The sequence below is a fragment of the Caretta caretta genome, chromosome 17 (genome assembly GCF_965140235.1).
Source record: "Caretta caretta isolate rCarCar2 chromosome 17, rCarCar1.hap1, whole genome shotgun sequence".
Taxonomy (NCBI): Eukaryota; Metazoa; Chordata; order Testudines; family Cheloniidae; genus Caretta; species Caretta caretta.
This window is the reverse complement of record NC_134222.1, coordinates 22144561-22171541: the sequence shown is the minus strand read 5'-3', so window position 1 is coordinate 22171541 and position 26981 is coordinate 22144561. Positions and strand designations below refer to the sequence as shown.

Below are 26981 nucleotides of genomic sequence, written 5' to 3'. Positions count from 1 at the left end.
TACTAGGCATTTTGCAGTGCCTATTTGCTGTATAGTGTTAGTGTGTGTACACCTGTGTGTGAGTGCAGATGTGTATCTGGAGGCCGTGTGTGTACGCACGTGGCTGTGTCTGGGAGCTGTTGCATCTGTATGCAGGCATGTCTCTGGGAGTGAATGTGTGCGTACAGCCGAGCGCGTGGGGTGCGCCAAGGTCCATCAGTGCATCTTTGTGGGTGAACCTGTGTATGCAGGGCTGGGGGTGCATGTGCCTCTGTGGGGGGGTATGGTGGGTTGTGGAGAGCGGGGGAGGTGTAAATAGCTGTGTGTATGTGAGTTGTATTTCTGTTCAGGGATGGGGGCGGGGTGCGTAGAGGTATGCCACTGAGGAGTGTACTGGTGTATATGTGTGCGTGTGTTTCACAGAAAAAGTGTAACCTGGATTCAAACCCTCCTGTTATTAGTTTTGTGAAACACAACACCTAGCTGACGAAGTTTAAGCAGATTCGCTGAGTTTAAGGCCAGAAGGCCCTACAGATCATTCAGCCTGACCCCCTGTACAGCCCAGGCCGTCACATGAGTGTGTGTGTGCAGGGATGGTGAGGTATGTACGCTGGTATGTTTGTGTGTGGGGACTTGACAGCTCGGTGTTTGCCCGGAGGTGGCTATTTCCTTCCAGGGATGGGTGAGTGTTGGATTTGTGACATGAGTGCTATTCAGGAAAAGTGCCAGAACTCACCTTAAAACAGAACCAAGGGGTTGATATAAAAATATTTATTCTATAAAGGCAGTGTTTCGTTTTCTGCCAAAAACACCCCAGCCACTGCTCAGCGTACAGCAGACACAGCCAGGGCTAAAATTAAACAATCTTCTGTGCGTCTGTGATGTGAAGAGAGCCGGCCCAGCGGCTTGCCCCCACAGTTCACAGCAAGGATTCTATAAATAACATAATTAACAGTATAATTAGTACATTTTTCACTGATCCAGGATTTTAAATAGCTGTACATGATATTTACAAATTCTTGGTTTTATCAGGATTTGGGGCAAATTCAGCTCCTGTTCCTTGGCAGAAAATGATGTCGTCACCCTGTCCTTTGAGGATTTACACTCCCACTGCTGGGGGCGGCCCATTGCCCAGTCTGGCCCCTGCTCCGCTCAGTTCAGTTCCAAGTCATTCATGTACTCTTGAACCCAGGATTCACTGGGGTTGGCACAGAGTTCACGGCCCTTCTTCGTGATGAACCTGGGGGGAGGGAAAGAGACGGACAGAGTCAGAGGAAAGGAGGGGATATTTCTCGCAAGTGCCCACCCCTCGCAAGTGTCAGCTGCTTCCTCATCTCTATCAGGTCTGTTCTCGCTCCCTGAAGGAGTCTCCATCAGCCCTTCATGGTCCCGAGGCTGCCGGATGGCTGCCTGTTCCACACACTGGTGCCCTCCTGAGATCTTTCCTCTCCCAGCCTCCAGCCTGGCCTCACCTCACACCATTATGCCTTGAGTGCAGGGCTTAAATTCTCATAGATTATTTCCCTGAGCCCCCCATTCCCCCACCGTGCTGTCCAACTCGGTACTGTCTGAGCTGCTGCAATGGCCTGTAAGTGTTGGAGCCCCAGCTACGTTCCCCCAGTATCTGCCTGTCCTTCTCTATACCAGGAAATGGAGGCCCCAGCCTGTGTGTTGCCCGGCCGCAGGCGGTCGCTCCAACCCATGTCAGTGCAATATACCGATGTATGAAAAGCAGGGGGGCGCCTCAGCACTTACACTGTGCCCGGCTGGGAGCACATGCTGCTGGTGCTGTAATAATCCTTCACGAAGTTGCGGGGGATCTGCCAGGCTGTGTAGGAGAAGCAGCAGGCAGTCGGGGGGTCAGAGCCAACTGCAAGAGACAGAAATGAGTTCAAACCGGTGTCAGGGAAAAGCTTGCCTGGTTCTCCAGAGAAGTCCCATGGGAGAGGTTTGCATTAGCGGGGTTTTTAAATCAGTCTGGGATTTCAGTGGTGCCAAGATATGACGATGGTTGAGGGTTAGTGTGTACGCAGTGATCTGCAGACAGCGAATTATTTACAATCCTCATTTCACAGGCGGGATCATTGAGGGACAGAGTGGAGGAGACCTGTCTACAGCCACAGCACAGGGCCCTGGCAGAGTCGGGACCTGAAGTTAGGAAAGGGCTCACAATCCCATGAGCTAATCACTAGCCACACCACCTCTTGCAGCCTTGCCCAGGGGCTCTCTGAGCCCGCTGAGTTAATCTGCTCTGAGGATGCTCAGTATCTGGCAGGACTGGGTCCTTAGTGCCAGTTTATTCACAGGCCAGATGCAGCCAGCTTCTGTCAGCCCACCGTGACTTGGACAATCCCTTGGCGGGTGAGCGGAATACCCATGCCCCACTCGGCCCTTGGCCTCTCTGCTAGGCTCATCAGCCAGGGTACCAAATGATGCCCATCGCAAGGGTAGTTTTGGTGATGTGGGCCCTTGATCTCTAAGGAGTGAGACCACAGATGCATTTCACCTGGCTCACCAGACAGCCAACAGATGGGCAGGACTTTTGGTCACGTCCTGTAGAGGCTGCATTTGAACCGGTAACCTAGGGATGGAAGCCCCTAAGCCAACCAGCCCCTCTCCCACATTGTCTGCGGCGTGCATCTCACTGCAGAGATGTGCCTTTTACCGGAGAGAGACAACTCGCCTGCATCACTCCGAAGCGCCCCAGGAAAGCACAGCAGCGTGACAGCACCAACATGCCATGGCTGGCTAGCGCAGAGCTAATTGGGATCTTCCTCCTTCGCTACACGGCCAAAGTGGCTCTGAGAAGACAGACACAGAACTTACTTGGTGCGGAGGAGGCCAGGGAGCAGAAGGCAGCGATGAGGAGAACGGTGAGGGCAGCCACTGAGACCTTCATGTTGCTGGCGGGTGGGGAAGAGCTGCAGGACTTGGACTCCTTCAAACCCTTTGCCGTCTGATGCTGAACCTCTGGGCTTTCACCCTTCTTATAGGAGACTGGAAACCGAAAGGACGGCGAACCCCCAGGAACTGTGGAAATTCCAGCGCATTCAGGAGGTGACGACACGGTGCAATTGTGCTATTTGTGGAAAAGCGAAGCAGTCCCCGCAATGGAGGAAATCCCTGAATAGTTTGTGTGAAGGGCCGAAGGGCCAAGGCCTCAAGTTCTTCCTCATCAATTTGATTTCAACATCACAGGGAAAAACTGAAGAAAATGTGTCATTCGTGTTTCTGCAAGCGCGAACTGCAGCGATCTCTCCAGTGTGTGGTTTCAAACCTTGCGCAGCACTGGTCAGCGGGAGGGACTGGGCTCGCAGTGGAGCTGTGGGAAAAATGTTTTTAATTCTATTTTTTTTTAAATGAAAAGAAATCGGCTTAAAATTAGATGTAAAATCTAGTTGGGGGGCGGGGCAGAGAAGTGAAATGTTTATTTTCAGACTGGACTGGGTTCAATCCATTATTTAAAATCAATTCTTATAAAATACCCACCTACTCGATAGATCCATCACTTGTGTTATTTCTAGCATGTGTGGTGTACAATCTAGCTGCCCCACCGTGATAGCGGCCCAATCTTGGAAGGTTTGAGCTCCCCCAATTCCCATTCCCTTCCCTGGGAGATTAAGGGGCTCAACATCTCACAGCACATGCTCAGCACTTGACCTTATCTTTTAGAAGGATCAGTGTGTTCCTGTTATCCTTGGGGAATGTTTTTGTACCGTCCTTGATATCAGGATGTTCTGGTATCATTTGATATCGGATTTGTTTGCGTGACCACTCTGTGCTTAACGCCAGTTCCCTGCTGCACGTTCCAGAAAACTGCTCTGAAAATTGCCCTGTAAAGCTGCACAGGAGAATGTGAATTCTTTTCCTGGCGGTTCTGACCAAACGGCTTGAAGGAGGTCACCACACACAAGGTAAAGGGCTTGTATCTTGCTATCCTCAAGTCATTCGCTCCAGTCCTCCTCGTGCCCCTGGGTAATTTTTCAACCAAAGCTTTTTTCCAGAAAAATACAGACTCGGGGATACTGAAATGTCTCACGAATCCAGAGTGAAGTCACCAAATTGGTTTGGTTGAAACCAAACCCAACTGGCCAACCAACTGGAAACATCAAAAAAAATTGAAATATTTTGTTTCGACATTATCAAAATGAGTCATCTCAGTGTTTTGGTTTGAAAACAAATTGTTGTCGGAAATTCCCTTCAATTTTATTAAACAAATTGAAAACCTTAAAAATGCTCAAAATGGAAGTGAAACATTTTGCCCAAAACAATTTTTTTCTAACTTTTTTGATTTGCTGAAAATTTAAAAAAAAATGTCAGTTTTGGGTGGATCCCAAACGGTTTTTGCTTTAATTTTGCAAAGTTGCCGGAGAATGGAAGAATCTGTTATTTGCACAGCCCTACGTGTAGCATCTTAGCAAAGCTCCTGAGACCCAGACCCTGCCTTTCGCCACTCCGTTTCTCTCCTCACCTGGACAATATGTGCTTTTCTGTCTCTGCCGTGGGCAGGGTTTTCTTGAAGAGGAACTTTCTGGTCCATTGTTACCAACGTGTTTCGTAAAAGGGGCGTGCTCGGACACCCAGCATTGTCATGGCTAGATTGCACAACTGGTTCTTCGAAGAATAAGATTTCCAGTGTCTGACATGGTATGTGCGCACTTCGAGCTGGGGCTTTGAACGTACTTGCACTAAAAATAGAATATAGGGGTGGGAAGGGTTAGCTGCCCCGAGGATGTGCCCAGGGTCTCGGATGGGTACGTACCTGGCGAGGTTAGCCTATCCTGCAGCTCATACTGCTGCAGCTATGCTCTATCTTTAGCCCATTAGCTCGATATGAGCTAGAGCGGGTATATCTCCTCGAGCTGGGAATTACCCCCTCAGTTCCAGGTGTAGACAGACCCTGAGCTGTAAAATGAGCTAACCGTGTAGCACCGTAAGTATATTTCACCCTACTTGTACACAAGCACATAGACAACACATGCCCACACGGTGTTTTCAAGAAGGCCTTTCTCCTTCCCTTCCTAACCTTTTGTTAGGGGTGAGTCACTGGTCTGAGCCCCTGGAGAAACACAGATCTCCCTTACACCCTGTGTAAATCAGGTGGAACCCCAGTGAAGGCAATGGAGTTTCATCAGTGTACATTATGATTAGGACTTATTAAGTGTCCTGCGGTAGCACTCCAGAGCCCGAGGCCTGGATCAGGCCCCATGGTGCTAGGTGCCGTATGAACACAGAACAAAAAGCTGGTCTCTGCCCCGTAGAGCTTATGATCTCAGAATCAGATAAGAAACAACAGATGGATATGGACAGACATATAGGGAGCACGAAGAACCAGTGAGACAGTACGGTCAGCGTGATGGGCAGCGGTCTCACCTCACCAACTGCCTAATCACTGTCAAGTTTTTTGTATGCCTGATGGCAAAGGAGGGTGTTAATGCATGAGGGGCAGGATGGGAGAAAGCACAAAGGTGCTTGTTTGAAAAGTTAACAAGTGGCGATGGAGGCCACGTCATGGGCCGATGGAAGGTGGGAGTTGACCTTTCCGTATTGAAGGAGAGATACAGGCAGGGTGGGGAACGGCCGTGAAAGTAAAGACAAGTAGCTCATGTTTGACACCATAGAAAAGGGGGAGCCAGCAGAGGGATGCAAAGAGCGGGGTGCTGGGGCCAAAGTGATGAGCTACGAGAATGATCTTTACAGCAGCATTCTGAATACATATGAGCAGTGCAAGAGTGCATTTGCCAAGGCTGGAGAAGAGGAGGTTGTAGTAAACAAGATGTGAGTTGCTGAGTGTTTTAGCTGTGTGGCTGGATAGGAAAGGTCATATTTTAGGGATGTTCTGTAGCAAGAATCAGCAAGACTTAGACACAGCCTGGATGGGAGGGTCTAGAGAGAAGTCTGAGTTGAAGATGGTGCCCAGGTGACAGGCCTGGGTGACAGGCAGGATGGTGGCGTTGTCCACAGTGACAGAGAAGGGAGGTAGTGAGAAGGGCTTGTGGGGGGATATTAAGAACTCTGCTTTAGCCATGTTTAGCTTGAGCCAACGGCTAGCCATCCATGAGGAAATATCAGAGAGACCGGCCAAGACTGTAGTGCGGACAGAAGGAGGCAGGTCTGGAGTAGAGAGGTTGGTCTGTGAGTCATTGTCAGAGATAACAGCTGAACTTGTGTTTGTGAAGGAGATCGCCCAGAGGTAAGTGTTAGAGGGAGAAGAGAAGGGGACCTAGGATGGATCCCTGTAGAACCCCCATAGAAAGCTGGAGGGGGACAAGGAGAACCCTCCAGAGGACACACTGAAGGAACAATTAGAGAGGTAGGAGGAGAACCAGGAGAAGACAGAGTCATGGCAGCCCAGGAGGGAGAAGATTTCAAGAAGAGGAATGTGGCTGATGATGTCAAAGGTAGCTGACAGATGAAGGAGGATAAACATAAGAACGGCCATACTGGGTCAGACCAAAGGTCCATCTCATGCAGTATCCTGTCTTCCAACAGTGGTCACCACCAAGTGATCCATCCTCTGTCACCCATTCCCAGCTTCTGGCAAACAGAGGCTAGGGACACCATTGCTGCCCATGCTAGCTAATAGCCATTGATGGATCTATCCTCCATGAATTTATCTAGTTCTTTTTTGAACCCTATTATAGTCTTGGCCTTCACAACATCCTGTGGCAAGGAATTCCACAGGTTGACTGTGCAGTGTGCGAAAAAATACTTTCTTTTATTTGTTTTAAACCTGCTGTCTATTAATTTCATTTGGTGGCCCCTAGTTCTTGTGTTATGAGAAGGAATAAATAACATTTCCTTATTTACTTTAATAGAATCATAGAATATCATAGAATATTGGAAGGGACGTCAGGAGGTCATCTAGTCCAACCTCCTGCTCAAAGCAGGACCAATCCCCAACTAAATCATCCCAGCTAGGGCTTTGTCAAGCCTGATCTTAAAAACATCTAAGGAAGAAGATTCCACCACCTCCCTAGGGAATCCATTCCAGTGCTTCACCACCCTCCTAGTGAAAACGTTTTTCCTAATATCCAAACTAAACCTCCCCCACTGCAACTTGAGACCATTACTCCTTGTTCTGTCATCTGCTGCCACTGAGAACAGTCTAGATCTATCCTCTTTGGAACCCCCTTTCACGTAGTTGAAAGCAGCTATCAAATCCCCCCTCATTCTTCTCTTCTGCAGACTAAATAATCCCAGTTCCCTCAGCCTCTCCTCATAAGTCATGTGCTCCAGCAGCCTGATAATTTTTGTTGCCCTCCGCTCGACTCTTTCCAATTTTTCCACATCCTTCTTGTAGTGTGGGGCCCAAAACTGGACACAGTACTCCAGATGAGGCCTCAACAATGCTGAATAGAGGGGAATGATCATGTCCCTTGATCTGCTGGCAATGCTCCTACTTATACAGCCCAAAATGCCATTGGCCTTCTTGGCAACAAGACTCATATGTTGACTCATATCCAGCTTCTTGTCCACTGTAACCCCTAGGTCCTTTTTTGCAGAACTGCTGCCTAGCCACTCGGTCCCTAGTCTGTAGCAGTGCATGGGATTCTTCCATCCTAAGTGCAGGACTCTGCACTTGTCCTTGTTGAACCTCATCAGATTTCTTTTGGCCCAATCCTCCAATTTGTTTAGGTCTGTCTGTATCCTATCCCTACCCTCCAGCATATCTACCTCTCCTCTCAGTTTAATGTCATCTGCAAATTTACTGAGGGTGCAATCCACACCATCCTCCAGATCATTTATGAAGATATTGAACAAAACCGGCCCCAGGACTGACCCTTGGGGCACACCACTTGATACCGGCTGCCAACTAGATATGGAGCCATTGATCACTACCCGTTGAGCCCGATGATCTAGCCAGCTTTCTATCCACCTTATAGTCCATTCATCCAGCCCAAACTTCTTTAACTTGCTGGCAAGAATACTGTGGGAGACCATATCAAAAGCTTTGCTAAAGTCAAGGAATAACACATCCACTGCTTTCCCCTCATCCACAGAGCCAGTTATCTCATCATAGAAGCCAATTAGATTAGTCAGGCATAACTTGCCCTTGGTGAATCCATGCTGACTGTTCCTGATCACTTTCCTCTCCTCTAAGTGCTTCAAAATGGATTCCTTGAGGACCTCTCCATGATTTTTCTAGGGACTGAGGTGAGGCTGACTGGCCTGTAGTTCCCAGGATCCTCCTTCTTCCCTTTTTTAAAGATGGGCACCACATTAGCCTTTTTCCAGTCGTCCAGGACCTCCCCCGATCGCCATGAGTTTTCAAAGATAATGGACAATGGCTCTGCAATCACATCTGCCAACTCCTTTAGCACTCTCGGATGCAGCGCATCTGGCCCCATGGACTTGTGCTCGTCCAGCTTTTCTAAACAGTTCCGAACCACTTCTTTCTCCACAGAGGGCAGGTCATCTCCTCCCCATGCTGTGCTGCCCAGTGCAGTAGTCTGGGAGCTGACCACATCAGTCATGATTTTATAGATCTCTATCATATCCCCCCTTAGTCGTCTCTTTTCCAAGCTGAAAAGTCCAAGTCTTATTAATCTCTCCTCATACGGAAGCCGTTCCATATCCCTAATAATTTTTGTTGCCCTTTTCTGAACCTTTTCCAATTCCATTATATCTTTCTTGGGATGGGGCGACCACATCTGCATGCAGTATTCAAGGTGTGCACGTACCATGGATTTATATAGAGGCAACATGATATTTTCTCTCTTATTATCTATCCCTTTCTTTAATGCTTCCCAACATTCTGTTGGCTTTTTTGATGGCCACTGCACATTGAGTGCCTGTTTTCAGAGAACTATCCACAATGACTCCAAGATCTCTTTCTTGAGTGGTAACAGCTAATTTAGACCCCATCATTTTATATGTATAGTTGGGATGATGTTTTCCAATGTGCATTATTTTGCATTTATCAACATTGAATTTCATCTGCCATTCTATTGCCCAGTCACCCACTACAGATCCCTTTGTAGCTCTTCGCAGTCTGCCTGGGACTTGAGTAGTTTTGTATCATCTGCAAATTTTGCCACCTCACTGTTTAACCCTTTTTCCAGGTCATTTATGAATATGTTGACTAGGACTGGTCCCAGTACAGACCCCTGGGGGACACCACTATTTAACCTCTCTCCATTCTGAAAACTGACCATTTATTCCTACCCTTTGTTTCCTATCCTTTAACCAGTTACCAATCCATGAGAGGACCGTCCCTCTTATCCCATAACAGCTTACTTTGCTTAAGAGCCTTTGGTGTGGGACCCTGTCAAAGGCTTTCTGAAAATCTAAGTACATTGTATCCATTGGATCCACCTTGTCCACATGCTTGTTGACCCTCTCAAAGAATTCTAGTAGATTGGTGAGGCATGATTTCCTTTTACAATAACTATGTTGACTCTTCCCCAACAAATTATGCTCATGGAGGGCTGGTTCTGAGCTTTGGACAGGAGGAGGTCACAAATGGAGGGCAGAAGGTGCGAGGTGGATTGGAGAGGACATAGGGTCAAATTGGAGGAGAGGACAATGCTGTCCTGGGGAGACACAGCCAATGGGATGGCAGCCTGAGCTGGAGAGGGGACTTGGGATCCACCTGAAGGGGCAGTTGGAATAAAAAACTGTTAGAGAAGAAGAAGAAGAGTCGAGATGCGGAGCTAGTGGATGAGCCGGAGCCTGGGTAGGAGGCGAGGAGATAGAATAAAAGAACAGGAGAATAAATGCAGGGACTGGGAAGTGAGAAGGAGAAAAGAAGGAAAATAGGACAGGTTTCAGGTCGGGAGAAGCTGAATAGACCTGGGTACGTGAGCAGATGCTATTAGAGAAGGGACGTAGAGGGAAATAAAACCTACAGATGTACCAGAGTACCAGAGAGTACCAAGGGAAAGGAAATATAACTGGTGCAAAATGGAATTGATCAAAACCCTGTGTTAGCTGCAGACAGATCCTGGAAGTAGTAAACAAGAAGCCCCCCCACACAAAGGCCCCACAGAGAGTTATGAACAGAAAGAATGGCTGTTGGAACATCTACTGACTGAATACAGTTCCAAGGCACCTAATGGACAAGTGAGGGCCCAGTAGGTGTAAAAACCCTGCTCTGTGGATAAACTCAGTGGAAAGAGGTACAACCACAGGAACATCGAATCCAAGGAGCACTTCAACCCGAAGAGAAGCAAACAACAGGACAGCAAGAGCGGCGCAGGACTTACAGCCAAGGAGAGGGAAAGTTGATTCTTCTCTGAGGTGACACAGTCTATTGTTAAGCAATCTCTTTTGTTCTTCTTAATAACAATGCAGTTGGTCCTAATGGTGCAGAGTGAGGAACAATAGCGTGTGCAAACTCGCAAAAGTTACTGAGTTGGTAATCTATAGTTTATTATAGTAAGCAGTATGTCTTCGGGGATGTTCTGTATTATTTATGCTCCTGGTACAATTTTGGGGTTTTTCCTTTAGAAAGTTCTAAAAGCTTAAAATGATCCCTTGTGTCTTGGTTTGTCTCTGCCTCTCCTCCCAGTTGGCATAGCCTCACCTAGTCGGGTCACCACACAGACAGACTGTGAGAGGCTGCAGTTTCTCTGTTGCTTCTGCGTGGGAGTCTCCTTGGCCAGGAGCCCAGGACAATTAGACTTCCAGAAAACTCAGATCATTTGTTTCAAAATTTTTGCTAGCGCAAGTATTTCTGGTTTTGGTTTCATTTCTGAAGCTCGTAGTGGGACAATTGGCCAGTTCCAGCCCCAGCCTGTTCTGGAGGAGTCCTGCTGTCCTCCCTGAGGGGGAAATTCACCCCATATTCACATTCTCCAGTCCGTCACACCTCTGAAACCCTGCCGACTTCACTTGGGCTAGTGCAGGCCCCCTGTGCTGGGCTGAATGACCCACTGAGAGTGCACAAAGTCATAGAGAGCCCACTGAGTACCCCTTTTGACCCAAGGGATTAGCCAAACCCAGGGCGCTGTGGGTTGTTCCATTCTGGTGGAGAAACTGATGATACAGTCAGGTATTTTTTTTGATGCAATCCTGTTTATTTATAAAAGTTATACATACTTTACTGTCTCCCTGAACACAGCAGGAATCAAACAACGGGGGACAGTCCCTTTGCTTGCTGTTCCAAGCCTACCTTTCCAGACAGCACTGTGTGCCCCAAACGCTTCCTCTTTAGGTTTCAGAGTAACAGCCGTGTTAGTCTGTATTCGCAAAAAGAAAAGGAGTCCTTGTGGCACCTTAGAGACTAACCAATTTATTTGAGCATGAGCTTTCGTGAGCTACAGGCATCCGATGAAGTGAGCTGTAGCTCACGAAAGCTCATGCTCAAATAAATTGGTTAGTCTCTAAGCTTCCTCTTTAGCTTTCTCCCAGGGCCAGATTACCAGCACTTCGGTTACTGTAACATATTGTTTGCTTGTCTTTCGCCCCCCACCCCTCTAAACAATACTCAGCAAAGCTCTTTGCCCACATAGTTCTAATTCCTTGGTGAACTTCCATATGTCTGTGTTTTATGTGGGGGGCTTTTTAACTATCTCTCACAGCTATCTTCAATGAGTAAATGAGGTTTAATTCAACTCACAACATTATTGTTTAGCATGTATATTGCCATGATGCCTACACCCCACAGCTAGCTTGGGCCCCATTGCACTACCTACATACAGCCCCTGCCCCAAAGCAATTTGGGTGAGATCCTTACTCCTAAGCCTGGTGCCCAGGGTGTGTCAGGGGCAAAGCTGGGATTGGGGAGGCAGGGTGTGGGCGAGGCCACAGTATACAACACTCTGGAGAACCTGGCAGTGCTGAAACCCCTACAGCAGCCCGGGGAGGAGGCTGACACATAGACAGGTACCCTGGGGTTGTCTGTGTTACACTAGGGGCCATTCCAGTCCCCAGAGCAGCCCAGGATTGGGAGGATGCACAGACCTGGTCTTAAAGGTGGGCTCTGAACTGGGACCCCTTTGAATTTCGGCATTAAAGGGTCAGTGTAGAGACTCTGGTAATAAACTGACCCCGGGGATATTGGTGCCAGACTGGGTCAGCACATGGAAAGGTCTGTTTTTGGTTCTGGTTCAGATGCTGCTAAAATCATGAAGAAACTAGTGTGCTCTTGAAATTCCACCTCCTGGCCAGAGGACACACCCTGGCCAAGCCAGAGGAGCTGGGCCATTTGGGCGAGACCTTTGCCTGTTGAGTCCTGTGAGCACAACAGCTGCATCGAGCAAAGCTCCCTGTGGGAGACAGTGCTCGCTCTGCAGGAGCGCACCGGCAGCCCTGAGACGTGCAGCTGTGAAGACCCTGCGCTGAAGGGGCTGGGGGATCTCTGCAGAAGCAGGGACTTTCCTTTTCATGGTTTATTTCCATTACAGCTGGCTGGAAAATATGGTGTTGGTTTTTTTCCTGTGGAAAATTTCAACTTCTTGTTGAAAAGCCAAAACTCGAAAAGTTTTTGCCCAAACTTGACATTTTTGGGGGTTTCGACCAAAAACTTTTCAGTTTCAGGTTTTCGTTTTTTTGATGAAAAGTTGGAATTTTCCACAAAAAAATTCATTTTGTTGAAAACCCAACTATTCATCCAAAAACAATTTCAACAGAAAACTTTTGACCGGCTCCAATTGCAATTTCTATGGTGTTCGTCACCCCGGTAAAACAGAGAACCTGACTGTCTTACCACAGAATCAAGATTCTTGTTATAATCCTTATTTGACACTCCCCTCCCATAACCTAACACAGAGCAACAAACTCCAAGGCAGGTGTTTTGCCTATTCTTCTTCCACCAGAGGTCTCCGTGAGAAAACCAAGGACAGTGAAGCTAAACTTCAAACCAATGTCAAGTACAGAAGGGAGTTATGACAAGTTTATTCTTGGAAATCTGCCAGCAAAACCATTTATTGCACCCTGTTGTCTAGGACGGGGCAGACGTTTTCCATCCAAACTGTTTTTTGGATGGAAAATGGGTTTTTGATTAAACTCATTGTTTTGCAGAAAGTGTCTGCTGTCCACAGAAATTTTCAACTTTTCATTTAAAGACCAAGAACTGACATGTTTTTTCCACACACACCCTATTTTCCAACCAGCGTTCCTGTCAGCTGTTCTGACAGATGACACTTACTGTAAAATAAGCACTTCCGGGGTGGTATGTGCAGATTGTCAGGTATCTCCTCACACATGAAAAGCAAATAGACACTTTCAGTCTGAATTAATTGGATTTAAAGTAACACAAACAAGAAAATAAAAAAGTGAAGTATTTAAAAGAGAGAGAGCACAGTGTGTGTATCTCTTGTGCAACAGTCTGCAGTGAACTAAAGGGACATCACATTGTCCTTAGAGAATTAAAGATGCAGGCCACAGAAACAGAGTCATACATTATTTGGTTAGAGACACAGGACCGATAACTTCTTCTAAAGCGTGCACATTTGTTCATGGTTTGGGACTGCAGCTAAACCTAGAGACTGGGGACTGCTGTAAATTGACATTTTTTCCGTTGGTAAAGCCTGCCCTGGGAGGCTATGAATTGCATTCATGCTTCCGCTGCTGCTCTACAGCACATTCCTGAGCAGGTCACTTAACCTCTCTGTGCCTCAGTTTCCAATCTGAAAAGTGAGGATATTTATTATTTGAATTATGACAGCTCCTAGAGGCCCCAGTTGAGAGCAAGGCCCTGTTGTGCTGAGTCCAACTCAGACACAGAGCTAGGTTCTAAATGATTTAAAATCTAAACAATGTAACTATCAGTGATTACTCCTACCCTATTCCCAAGCTGTCAGACTTTGCAATGGTCCTCCCTTGCCTTCTCTTCCTTTGTTATCCAGTCAGTCAGGGCTCTAGGCTTGCCCAGCCATCATGCCACTTCAGCTCCATGAGGGGTCCTTCCTCGTGCTGTCGGGGCTGATGCCCTGCTGACCCGTCTCCCGGGGCAGAAGCATGTGTGGGAATTGACGAATGTCTGCAGCTCTTTGGATGGAAGGTCCTAGCGAGCGCAAAGTGTGATGATGAAAGTGTCTGGGCTGCTGAAGCCCTTCGAAAAGTGGTTTGCAAACTTTTTCTGTTGGCTACCGCTCTCACACAGCAAGCCCCCCCGACAGCGCGTGAGCCCCAGGTAATGACCTCGTGACCCCCTGAGAGGTCGCGACCTCAGTTTGAGAACCCCTGCCTTAGACACAACTGCCCTAAAGGGAGTGGGGAAGACAGAGCGGGAAGAGGCAGGTGCAGTCATGGCCAGGCCCGTGGAGATGCCTAGAGCCAGGTCTCAGTGAGTTAAAAGGCATTGCTGAAAAAGCAGTGACAGCTCTCGACTTGGGCTCCGTTTCACACTCTTGGGGGAGCTCTGTGGTTTCCCTTCTTGGGTGTTTCCATCCACTCTGTACTGACACCACTATAAATAGCCAGGCTAGCTGTCATTCTTCCTCCTATGCTCACTGTCTCCAGCCCACACTCAGCTCCACCCGACAGGGCTTTCTCTTTCTCTGCTGCATTTCCCTGGTGTCCCTGTCCTGCTGCTGAGCCACGGGATGAGATGATGCAACAAGGAGATGGGGCCAACCGTCAGTGGTGCTTTGTATGCACCCGGGGCTGGCTTGCTTCCACTGGCACCCAGAGGAGAAATCCCTGATTTCCCAATGGACATGCTCCGTTCTATAGCGTAACCTCACTGCTGGTCTGACAGTAAAAAAGCCCATTGGCGAACAGATCACCAGCCTCTTTAGAACAGTCCTTAACATCTTTGTTATCAGTCCCCCCTCACCCTTTTCCTCTCCAGACTAAACATGCCCAGTTTATTTAACCTTTCCTCACTGGTCAGGTTCTCTGAACCTTTGATCATTTTTATTGCTCTCAGGGATTCTCCCCAATTTGTTCACATCTTTCCTAAAGTGTGGTACCCAGAACTGGACAGAGGACCCGAGCAGAGGCCTGCCCAGCGCCGAGTAGAGAGGAACAATTGCCTCCCATGTCTTACACACACTCCCATTAATACACCCCAGAATGACATTTGCCTGTTTCATAACAGCATTGCAAAATGCATTGCAAATGGGAGAGGGATAGCTCAGTGGTTTGAGCATTGGCCTGCTAAACCGAGGGTTGTGAGTTCAATCCTTGAGGGGGCCATTTAGGGATCTGGGGCCAAAATTGGGGATTGGTCCTGCTTTGAGCAGTAGGTTGGACTAGATGACCTCCTGAGGTCCCTTCCAACCCTGAGATTCTATGAATGTCTGGGTTGCTTTTCTCACAGTTAATCTCCTATAGAGGAATCCACTATAATCTCCAGATCTATTTCGCAGTACTGATGTCTACCCAGTCCGTCCCCATTTTGTATTTTTGTACAATGCTATGGCCCAGGACTTTCAGCTAATTCCAGCTGGGTATTAGAGCAGTGGATCTCAACCAGGGGTACATGTGCCCCTGGGGGTACACAGAGGTCTTCCAGGGGGGTATATCAATTCATCTAGATATTTGTCTGGTTTTACAACAGGTGACATAAAAAGCTCTAGCCAAGTCAGTAAAAACTAAAATTTCATACAATGACTTGTTTATACAGCTTTATATACTAAACACTGAAACGTAAGTACAATATTTATATTCCACCTGATTTATTTTAGAATTATATGGTAAAAAGGAGAAAGTCAGCAATTTGTCAGTACTAGTGCGGCTGTGACACTTTTGTATTTTTATGTCTGGTTTTGTAAGCAAGTCATCTTTAAATGAGGTGAAACTTGGGGGTACCTAAGACCAATGGGACTCCCGAAAGTGGTACAATAGTCTGGACAGGGTGAGAGCCACTGGCTTAGAGGGACTGCATTTGGTAGCAGTTCCCTTTTAACTTGATTGCGACAGACTTTCGGGGCTTGAGTCTTTTCCTGCTAACTCTGGTGTAAACCAGGAGTAACTTCAGTGAAGTCAGTGGTGTTGCGGAGGGGATAAAACTCTTTGTGTCTACGGACTTCAGTGGAGTTATTGCTGGCTCACCCCAAGTGTAACTGAGATCAGGATCAGGCCTGATCAACAAGTGCTGGATCTAGCCCAGATTCTGTTCCACATTTGAGGGCAGAGCCTGGGCTGGTGCAAATTGTCATAGCTGCCCGGACTGCAGTGCCCTGGTGACACTTTCTGCTGGCTGAGGATCCTTGTTTCCCTTTGCTCCTTGTTAGATCATGGCCAATAGCAGTTTCCTTTTCGCAGTGTTTTGGAGCACAGCCAGCTCACTCTCTAGTCTAGTCAGCAGGGAATCAGCAGCTCACTTTCGATTTCTGGGAGCGTTCCTCATGCTTGTTCCCAGGCCAGGATATTGTGTCATGTCTGCTTCCAGTAGAGGGGACTATCCAGCATCTGCTCTGGGGAGTTTCCCTCTCTGCTCCCTGAATGATAAGAATTCCCCTTGCTCAACCAGCTGTCCGCCTCTGCAGCCAGCCCACACCACCGTGCAATTGGGTTTGGGCTCTCATGCAAACTGAGAGCCAAAGAGCAGCCCAGAAACTGTCTGTAACAGGGTGACTTACCCCACCCCAGCCTGGAGAGCCCCAGGCTAAGCCAAGCTGCCCCACCTGGGAGAAATCAGAAGATTCCTGTATGAAAGGAGACTGCAGCTGTGGCTGCAGAGACTCCAGGGAGCACAAAGACTCCTGCAGGGCCCTGAGTTAGCAAGGACAAAAGGTCAGAGCAGGGCAGGAAGCCGTGGGGAAGAGGGGGAGGAAGAAACACTCTCCAGACAGGAAGGTGTGGGAGGGACTAGGAGACTCCCCAGGGGGAACTTGAGAAGAGAGGGAGGAAGTGGCCCAGGGAAAACCACAGAACAGGTAAAGGAGCAGACCTGGCTTGTTAGGTGCAGGGTCCTGGGCTGGAACCCAAAGCAGAGGGGGGTTCCCTACTGGCCCACAGGCAGGGTGTCCAAGCCCCTTGCCCAGGTCATTGAGCCCAGGAAGGGGGCACCAGGCAGAGTTGAAAGGTGGCTGAGGAAGAGCCCCAGAGCCGGGGACAGGATTTTTGTTTCTGGTTTGTGGACTGCTAGTGGAGCCAATGGGGTCTCTGAAAGGGGCGGAGAAAAGACAGTGACCCAGCTCGGGGGTCAAGTTACTAGAGTGATCAGCAGGGGCTAGCCCAGGGAGAAAGCAGCAACGCCAGGACTGGGCACCTAGCAGTGAGTGACCTCTGGTGCTGTCCTTTCTCTCTCTTCCAGCTCTCCTCTGCGCTCAGCTTTGGTCTCTATGCACCGATGCTAACTGCCCGGCCATGTCTGGGCAAATCAGACCCTCACCCCGGGGCAAGCCGTTCGCCTTCCTTATAAGGAAGTTTTTGAAGTCAGGCCAAACCTCTGCAATTGCTCTAATTTTCCGTCTCTTTCTCAATCTTTCATCTTCTCTGCATTACCGAGCTATGTGGTAGGAGTGGGTTTCTCACCCTGTTGGAGCAGGGCCTGACAGCTCAGAGGTGATGGCTATGAACAGCCTGCTGGGTTTGCATCTTCCCCTCCCCGGTCCTCTGTTCCACTCCTGCTCATTTATTTTCAGCATCTTCATAGAACTGGGAAACCACAGACAGAAGGCTTCACACTTCCCCCTCCTGCACCCTGAGCCTCTTGTGTGATGACCAGCTGCAGAGAAGTGAATAATTCTTTCCACAGGCAGATGATTATTGTGTTTTACGGAAATGGCCCCACTGAGAGAGACATTCCCTGCTGTGAGGGGCCAACAGTCTGAATAGATAAGACCAATAATGAGGAAACTGAGGCATAGACATGCAAAAGGTCCCCAGAACCCAGGTCTCCTGATGCCCAGCCCAGTGTGCTATCCATTTAACCATCCTGTCTCTCTGTGGAGCTGGTGACTTCTTAGCACGTATTTAATACTCATATTTATTCAGCGAATTTTTGGAGCCTTTTTTTTTACGCTGTGGGTTGGCCCCACATAATTTTCTGTGAATGTTTGCTACATGAGCTGTGTTGCTTAGCTTTTTCCAAATGACAAGTGGGTCCCCAACCTCAGACACTTAGATGGGGCTTTTTTTCAGCAAGCGGTGAGCTCCCGCCTTTTGAAAATCCGGCTCCCTTTTGAAGTGACTCAAACTGGGCTCCCTCCCCCCCCAAACAAAGGCACAAACAAACGAAGGCACTGATCAGTCTGGAAAACCTTGGGGACAATGACTAGACTATGGCTATCTACCCCACATATGTGCCATGACCCCATTTAGAATATAGACAAGGAAGAGGCAGAAATACCTTCCACTCCAAAATCAAGGTCTTTGGCTATGCACAAACTTGGCCCAGTTTCCAAATTACAGTTGGGATGATACCCATTGTGGATGGGGAGCCTGTCTCCTGCATGACAGACTAGTTAGACTACTTGGGGGCAGCTACCCAAAGGGGAGGGTGCTCAGGGAGTAAACGCAGTGCAGATACAGAAAGATGTATCTCTGACTCAAGGTTACCAGGAATGTAAATGCTCAAGGTGTCCAAGGAAATAGAAGGAGGGAATGCTTTAATTGCCCAGATAAAAAAGAGGAATTAGAAATTGGCATTACAGAAACCTGGTGGGAGGATTCACATGAGTGGAACGCTACACTCACTCGATGGACTCTATTTAGTCTACATTACTACCATCGTCTGCTTTTATGTTTAGAAATGCAGGCTGTGGAATGCAGATGGACCACAGCTGTTGCCAAGAGAAATGATGGAAGTGTTTGTTACAGACTGTCCAATCAGACTAGCGAACAGGGCAAACAGCTCTTAATCACGGGCATTGCCTCGCATAGGCTGGGGAAGGCTGTGCCTCCCCAAACAGCCACACTCCTCCCCGAACCCCTGCTTGCCCTTGGCCCCGGCCCAGGCAGGCTGCTCCTCTTCAGGGAAGCGGGCTGGGGCTGGGGCTAGGGCGACCAGGACTTGGGGTGGTTGGGGCTGCCCAGCACTTGGGGGCCCAGGTGCTGGGGCTGTGCAGCCCGGCGTTCGGGGGGGGCAGGGCTGGAGGTGCTGGAGCTGCCTGCTCTGTGCTTGGGGGGAGGAAGGGGGCTGTGTACCACCTGCCCGCCCTGCGTTCGGGGCCTGGGGTGGGGGCTGGCAGCTGCAGGGAGGGATGGCTCTGGCGGGGGAAGAGGGGCAGGTTCTCAGGTGGGGGGGCGCGGCTGGCTGGGGGTTAGCCTCACCCACCCAGCAGTTCACCCACCGCCCATGCTCTTAATGTCTATCAGAAATGTGCAGGAAGAAAAACCATTACAATGCTGGAGGTTTCATGCTGCCACTAGAAAAACGTCTTGGAGAATTAGAAAATTACCATCAATAATTTTTGACCACAAGAAGCATTACACCATAGCTGGGGCAATTCTCTGAAACCTTGTTGTGACAAAGATAAAGTAATGACTGAACTAAATATTAGTGATTGCCTGTCCTAGGTACAAGTGATCATGACCTCATTACACAGGCTATGTACAATCAGAATACAGTCCTGACTGGTAATATATATACTGGGGCTTTAAATGGGCCAAATTCAAAAAGTTGAAAATGATCAGGAGCAAACTTGAGTGGGAGGAAATATTTAAACAAAACAAGGTGAATAAGCATCTGGTAACGTACTATCAAACAACTCACAAATCTGCAATTTCAAAAGACTGCCCGTTAAACCATCCTGGTAAAGAAAGAAGGTGAAAATAGCAATTATAGATATGCACAAATGGAAGTTCGTTAGCAATGGTTATAAATTAGCTGTCATGACATGAAGAGAAGCTAAAGGTATATGTGAAAAATCTATGGCCAACAGAGCTAAGGACAATAAGAAGGAATTTTTAAATACATCAGGAACAAAAGAGAACCTAGAAGTGGTATCAGTCTACTAAATATAGATCATAAAGTCGTCAGTAGTGATGGAGAAAAGGCAGAGTTCAATTAACGTTTCTTTCCTGTGTTCAGGCGCAAGCTGAATGACATAGTCACAACATACATGATGAAACACTCTCCATTGTGACAGTAGCTAAAGAGGATGTTAAGGAGCAACTGTTTAAGCTACACATTTTCCGATCTGTCGTATCTTTATCAATGATCTGAAAGAACGTATGCAATCTTTGCTTATAAAGTTTGCAGATGAAACAAAAATTGGTGGAGTGATAAAGAATAAGGACTGGTTAATTCCACAGAGTGATGTGAATCAGATGTTAAGGTTGGTTCATTTGAACCACATGTGTTTTAACAGAGCTAAAACAAGGCCAGTGTTTCTGATCAACTTAAGCTAAATCAAAATAAGCTACTTGTAAACTCCAGAAGAGGCTGGAGAGCCATGGCATGGTTCAGACACACCCCCTGCCAAACTACAGGATTTGTTAAGACTAGATGGCCCTTATGGTTGCTTCTAACCCTATGATTCTATGAAACTGAAATAAGAATGTCTACACAAATATGCAGCAACTTAATCAGATCAGTTTGGCACTGGTTGAGCTAAAGGTATTAGTCTCCAGGTAGACAAGTCCTAGTTTCCTGTCAAAAATATCATTGGCTATTCCAAAAATATCTAGAAGGAATGAGAACCAATGTGCAAAGATATCCAGCGGATGCTAAGATTGCGAAGTAAAAATGAAAGGCTCCTGCAGACATGGGTCTCCGAATGAGGCTCTGGAGAAGAGCATTTAATCGTGGGCCTTTGTGGGGAGTGGTGAGGATGAAATTAAATTGGACGGCAGCGACCGAAGAAGGCAATGGAGCATGAGCCAACTTGGTCTAGGGGACATTCCAGCAGTTAGTCTGGCAAATGCATTTCCAGCTTGCCCTCTCCAGCCATCTCTGGTGGTTACTTAGGGTTGTTAGTTGTATGGTCCCAGGAAAGGCAAGCGCTGCTCATGCTCACTCGCTCCTAGGGTGACCAGACGTCCCGATAAAATCGGGACTGTCCCGATATTGAGTTGTTTGTCCCGTGTCCCAACCGATGTACGGTGGGGATGCCATTTGTCCTGATATTTTGGCTCGGGGCTGGAGGAGTACACTGGCAAGTGCTCACCTGGGGTCCCGGTGGTGCTTATTTGGGGCGGCTCCCAGGAAACGGCTGGCAGCAGGACCCTGCGGCCCCTAGGCACAGGGGCGGCCGGGGGGGGTGTGTGTCTCTGCGTGCTGCACCTACCACAAGTGCTGGCTCCATCGCGGCCAGGGCGCAGCCCCCCCCCCCCCCCCGGCTGCCCTGACCCTGGGGCGCTGCGTCCCCAAGTAAGTCCCGTCCCCACAGCTTCCAGCCAGTGGCAGCTGGAGCCCGTGCCTGTGGCAGGTGCAGCACGTGGCGTGGAGACCCCGCTGGCCACTGCTGACCCTAGGAGCCAGAGGAACCTGCCAGGGGCTTGCCAGTGGGTGGGAACCGTCCCCCCGGTAAGCAGTGGGGCTGCTGCGGAGCAGGGGCCATGCACCCCCAACCCGCGACTTCTTCAGGCTGCGTATCCCCCTTCCCCCATGGCTGCAGTGGGGTGGGGGCTGTGAGCCTGTGTCCGCCCTCCCCCACGTGTGCCGATATTTTATCCTTGTCATCTGGTCACCCTACTCGCTCCGCCTCCGAATGACTTTCCTTGGCCCTTCTCTCCCCCAGTGGAGAGATGCAAGAGGCCAAAGTCTCTGCCGCTGTGACCCGGCACAGCTCTACTGACTGCACGGGGGCACTGCCAGCTGACACCAGCAGAGATCTGGCCCAAGGGTGTCCTGCCTCTGTGGGAGTCTCCAGGCCCAGGATACTTACTCAGAAAACATCGTGTGAAAACCAGCCCGTTGGCCTTGGTTTCTCCCCCTCCCCTCCCGGCACTCTAAGGCCCCGGGCGCTAGGGACGTTGTGCTTGAGGCCACCCTTGGCCAATTTGTGCTGCACTTGTAAGGGGAGAGTTGGCCCCTCCCTAAAACTCAGTGGCGGGGGGCTGTTTTGGTTGCTAGCTCCCAGTACCGAAAGGAAGGGGAAGGGTCGATGGGAAATCAGGACCCTGAGACTGAGTCCACAGGAACAATGGGGAGAGGCCAACGCCGGATTGACATGGGGCCAGGATAATCAGAGAGTCAGGAGGCCAGGGGGGTCCCGTCCTCCGTCCTCCGTGTGAGCTGGATTTGCCTGGGGCAGACAGAGTGGGGCCGAGGTCAGGAGAGAGCCGGGGCCCGAGCTGAGCGGGGGAACAGGGCCGTGCCAGCCAGAGGGGCCAGAGAAGCAGCCCCGGGAGCTGGAGGCAGAGAGCAGCAGCAGCCGTGCTGAGGCCGTGGAGCTGGAGCTGGAGCTGGGGCTGGGGCTGGGGCTGGGGCTGGGGCTGGGGCAGTCTGGAGCCGGGTGCGGTGAGCAGCTGGGGAGAGTGAGGGGGACTCTGGGCAGTGGGCCCAGGGCAGGGAGACGCCCCTGGCAGAGAGGCTCTGCAGGCCATACTCGGAGGGGGCTCATAACCCTAACTGGGGGGCGGGGGGGGAAGAAGGATCCTGCCACCTAGAGCCTGAGAGCGTGTGGCCACCGCCAGAGCAAGTATCCATCCGGCAACATCCCTGCAGCACAGTCAGGGCCTGGGCAGAAGGCCTGGGACATGTGAGGGACAGACTGAACTGCTCTGACATCCCAGAAACACTGGTTGGGACGTCCCCAGGCCACAGAGTGGGGTGACGGGTTTTCCTTTAACCTTTCCCAGTTTTTCCTTATTTTTTTTAATTGATTGCTGTTTAAGAAGTTGTATTTGCTTTGTATGTAATGATCAGTGGGTCAGGGAAGTGCCCAGTGCAGAGAGAGTACCCCGGAGTGGGGACATCCTAGCCCGTGCCTAAGTGACCACAACAAGGTTGGGGGTCGAGCCTCCCAGGAATCCAGGGCCCTGCCTTGTTGGGGTTATGAGGACTCTGCCAGACAGGAGAGTGGAAGGGGAGACCTTGAGGTCAGGCAGGTCTCTGGGTAAAGGGAGTGGAAGCGAGGACTCAGATCCTTTCGCTAGCCCATTTCACCGGGGTAATGTATAAGCCAGGAAAGTTCCCCACAATCGTGGGACCATTCCCCCGCTTACGCACTGACCAACTCTGAGAGCTTTTGCCAGAGGATGTTGTGAAGGCTGAGACGATAACAGAGTTCAAAAAAGAACTAGCTAAGTTCCTGGAGGATCGGTCCATCAATGGCTATTAGGCAGGATGGGCAGGGATGGTGTCCCTAGCCTCTGTTTGCCAGAAACTGGGAATGGATCACTTGATTACCTGATCTGTTCACTCCCTCTGGGGCACCTGGCATTGGCCACTGTCGGAAGACAGGACACTGGGCTCGATGGACCTTTGGTCTGACCCAGTGTGGATGTTCTTAAGGAGTGGCTCTTCTGTTTTAAGGTATGCTCGATGCAGGACCTGTGGTGATACATACAGTGATTGCTTCATATCCTTTCCCCTCGACGTCCCTCCTGCTGCTGTGTTGAAACTGACCTCAGCTCGTTGCAAGGACTATTCTTGTACATCCTGAGGTGAGGCATAGCTGCTGTCACTCCTTCACCAGTGACTGGTGGCCATGCAGCTGATGTCACGGAACAGGCAGGAAACCTCACTGGTCCCCTATAAAAACAGGGGCTTGTCCCGGGGGTCAGTATCAGAGGTTAGAAAGAGTCCCTGCTCTGCTTCTGCTCCTACGGTTCATCCCTCACCTGACAGCAACATGAAGGTCTCTGTGGCTGCTCTCGCCATTCTCCTCATTGCTGCCTTCTGCTCCCTGGCCTCCTCTGCCCCACGTGAGTCCAGCTTCTCTCTGTCCTTGCAGGGTTCTTCTGCTGAAAGGCGACAACTTTGCAGCTCAGCCTTTAAAGGTGACCTGTAAGGATTTAATACAACAGGGCTTTATGGCCTCTTCTGCTTCTTTGGGATAGAGGGAAGCCATCTGGAAGGTCTGCTGTTAAATATTGTCTTAGAAATATTGGGATTATCAATTTGGATCTTCCCAGGTTTCGCTGGAGGACTTTGAGAGGGCGCCTGGAGATGGTGCTTGTGAGCTCTCACCTTACATGAAGGAGTGGGGCAAATGGGTGTTGAATCTTTACCAAAGATGTCCTTTGTCACTAGGGTTCATTAGGTGTCGGAGTTAAAGGGAAATTAATGAAAAGAAACCCAGACCTGTAAAGGCTCTGGCCAGGACCCCTCCTGCTTTCACTTGCTCCCTATTCAGTGTGATGCTGTCACTTCATCACAGAGATAATCCGAGCCTGTCGCTGCGCTGAATGGAAACAAATCCGACGAGGTCTCCAGACTTGTTAAGGAGGAAAAGCCGCAGATCGCTAGTGCAGGGGGCGACTGTCACTGGCCAGGCCATGCCTCCGCGAGGAATCATGGACGCTCACCTCCAGCTTTTCAATCTCTTTCAGTTGGTTCAGACACGACCGTCTGCTGCTTCAGCTACGCCTCCCGGAAGCTGCCCCAGCGACACCTGAAGGACTATTTCTACACCAGCGGGAAGTGCTCTCAGCCAGCTGTCGTGTGAGTACTTGCAGAAGGTCTGGGCAGAGGTCTCGGTCAGCCTTCAATCTCTCCCCCATCGCCTCAGGCTGCGTTAGCTTAGGGCGTGTCTACATGGGACAGTTCTACTAGCATAAGCAACTCTGTGAATTTAAGCCACAGTAATTATCCTGGTTTAACTCCCTGTGTGGACGCGCTTATTCTGGTGTAAGAGGCTTTTTCAGTGTAGATTATGTTGCTTGGGAAGGGGTTTAGGATAAACTGGAAAAGGGCCACTCTGATGCTGGAATAGGAGTATCTACATTGGGAACGGTGGTTATACTAGGGTAACTATATGGGTCTAACTGGTAAAGCCTTCCCATTTAGACAAACCCCAGGAAAACTTTGCTAATGTGTTATGTTTTAAACACCATTTCACACCTAGTGTAGACAAAGGCAACTGTGTTTAACGTCAGTGGTTTCTGGGGTCACGTACATTGCTTTGGAGTGCATTAAGGCTATATCTACCCTGCAGCCTATGTCGGCAAAACGTATGTCGCGCAGGGGTGTGAATATTCCACCCCTCTAATGACATAAGTTATACTGACATAAGCACTTGTGGGGACAGCGCTGTCGGCGGGAGAGCTTCTCCGGCCAACCTGGCTTCTTTTGCTTGCACGGGGGATGTTATTGTGCCGACGGGAGAGCTCCCTTCCGTTGGCAGAGAACGTCTTCACCAGACGCTCTGCAGCGGTGCAGCTGTCTTGGTCCAAGTGCAGTGCTGTCTGTGTAGACATGGACTTAAGCTAAACTCAGATTAGTGCCCATGCCCCGGTTACACTGGGAACACGACAGGGGATAACTAACTTGCTGTGTAAAGAAGCCCTTCGCTAGGGTTAACAGAGCTAACACTCTAAACACAGCTGCGCAAGGTGCTAAATTTTGCACAGAAACATGGGAATCAGTTACTCAACACACTGCATTTCCCTAGTCTAGACAGAGCCCATGGGGGACAGCATGGTGTGTGACTTCCCTCTGCAGCATCCTGTAGCCAAATGCACCAAACGGAGGCTGTTGCTGGGTCAGGGTGGGGGCTCCTGTCACTGAGAGGTGCAGTAGGCAGAAAACTAGGCTGAACTAATACAAGCCACCATTTCCAGTCTCATTCCCACACTAATTGGATCAGTGAGCAGCTGGTCATGCAGGTGTCTCTCTGAATAGACCTCTGAGGTTCTCCAGGCCCTCGCGTGGTTTAATAGGCCACGGTGCAGTCAGGTAGCATGAGGCCTGGGATTCGTAGGCTTGGGAGTCTGGGCTGAGGCTATTCTCCCCTTTGAAAGGTCCTAAACAGGGAGCAGTGAACAAAGGGCCCCCAGGGGTCATCCCGTGGCCCCAGACCCACCAGGCCCACTTTATTACATCCATCCCCGCATCAGTGTTCTAAGCCCCGGGTCTCTCTCGTGCTACACAGATTTGTCACCAGAAAGAACCAACAAGTCTGCACCAATCCGGACACCAAATGGGTCAAGGAATACGTGAATTACCTAGAAATGAAATGAGACGGCTGAGAGCTGATGGAGACCCTGCGCGCTTCCCTGTCCACGGACCACCACCCCTCAGCCCCTAGCAAAGGCCGTCGCTGCACTTTAAGGGCTTGCTGGCACTTTAAAGACATTTTAAGCTATTTTATTTGTATTGTAAAAGAATCACTTCTGTTCTAGATTATCCACCTTTATAGTACAAACCAGGCCCTGAACGCCTGTGGTCATTAAAAATCCTATGGCCTTAAAGGTAGCAGCCTATGAGGCAGTGTGGCCTAGTAGCTAGAGCACTGGACTGGGACTCAGGAGACCTGGGATCTATGGGCAAGTCACTTCCCTGCTTGGTACCTCAGTTTCCCCACCTGTAAAATAGGGATAATGATTCCAATCTCTTTGGTAAAGAGCTTTGACATCTACTGATGGGAAGTGTTATATAGAAGTTAGGTGTCATTCTTCATCTCCTGGCTAAATTCCAGTTCAGTTAATTCAATTTCATATCCCTAACTTCCTCCTGTGGTTTCAACTGTTTATGGGACTTCCCCTTCCCTTCCTGCCCTAAGTTCTGTGCAGCTGTGGAACCGTTGATGTGCGTTACCCAGAGGTGGCTGCATTCCAGTAACGGGTGAAGTAACTCCTGGCTTGCACCTGTGTGAAGCTAGCTGCCAAGTTTGAGAAGCACCTTGGGATACTTCGGGATGACAGACAGTGAGCAGCAAATAAGCTAATGCTGTAATATTATTGGTCTCTCATTTATCAGGGGGTTGCTGTGGACCAGCAGACCATGCCTTTATGTTTGACACACTGTCACTTGCTGATTTCAAGAAATAAAGATGTTTTTCTCTCTGTGAAATGCCTGGCTGTCTCTCCCTGAGCTCGGAGGTGTTCCAGGTGCGTCCCCGAGTGGCCTGCGTGGCATCCTGTCAGCTACTTGTGCCCAGTCCCATAGATGCATAGATTTGTACAGCCAGAAAGGACCAGTAATCTAGCCTGACCTCCTGATTGCACAGGGACTCCTCATTGAGGCAGCCAGGTGGACGCAGGCAGGCGGAGACCATAAGTGGGAGGGGAGAGCCAGGCTGACTCGAACAGGCTACCTTGCACGTGGGGTG

The 26981-nt window shown here is 49.5% G+C and overlaps 2 protein-coding genes across 2 annotated transcripts; one reads left to right on the top strand and one right to left on the bottom strand.

Moving 5' to 3' along the window:
• Positions 1-735: 735 nt before the first annotated feature.
• On the bottom strand, positions 736-2923 carry LOC125624002 (C-C motif chemokine 4-like). The gene is made up of 3 exons (XM_048824241.2): positions 2806-2923; positions 1735-1849; positions 736-1219 (listed from the first exon to the last, which is right to left on the bottom strand). The coding sequence occupies exons 1-3, from the start codon at positions 2876-2878 to the stop codon at positions 1132-1134; spliced, it is 276 nt and encodes a 91-aa protein (XP_048680198.2). The 5' UTR covers positions 2879-2923; the 3' UTR covers positions 736-1131.
• Positions 2924-23415: 20492 nt separating this feature from the next.
• Positions 23416-26722, top strand: LOC125623999 (C-C motif chemokine 5). The gene is made up of 3 exons (XM_048824237.2): positions 23416-23634; positions 24262-24373; positions 25803-26722. Exons 1-3 carry the CDS (start codon positions 23418-23420, stop codon positions 25888-25890), a joined length of 417 nt encoding a protein of 138 aa, XP_048680194.1. The 5' UTR covers positions 23416-23417; the 3' UTR covers positions 25891-26722.
• The last annotated feature ends 259 nt before the right edge of the window (positions 26723-26981 follow it).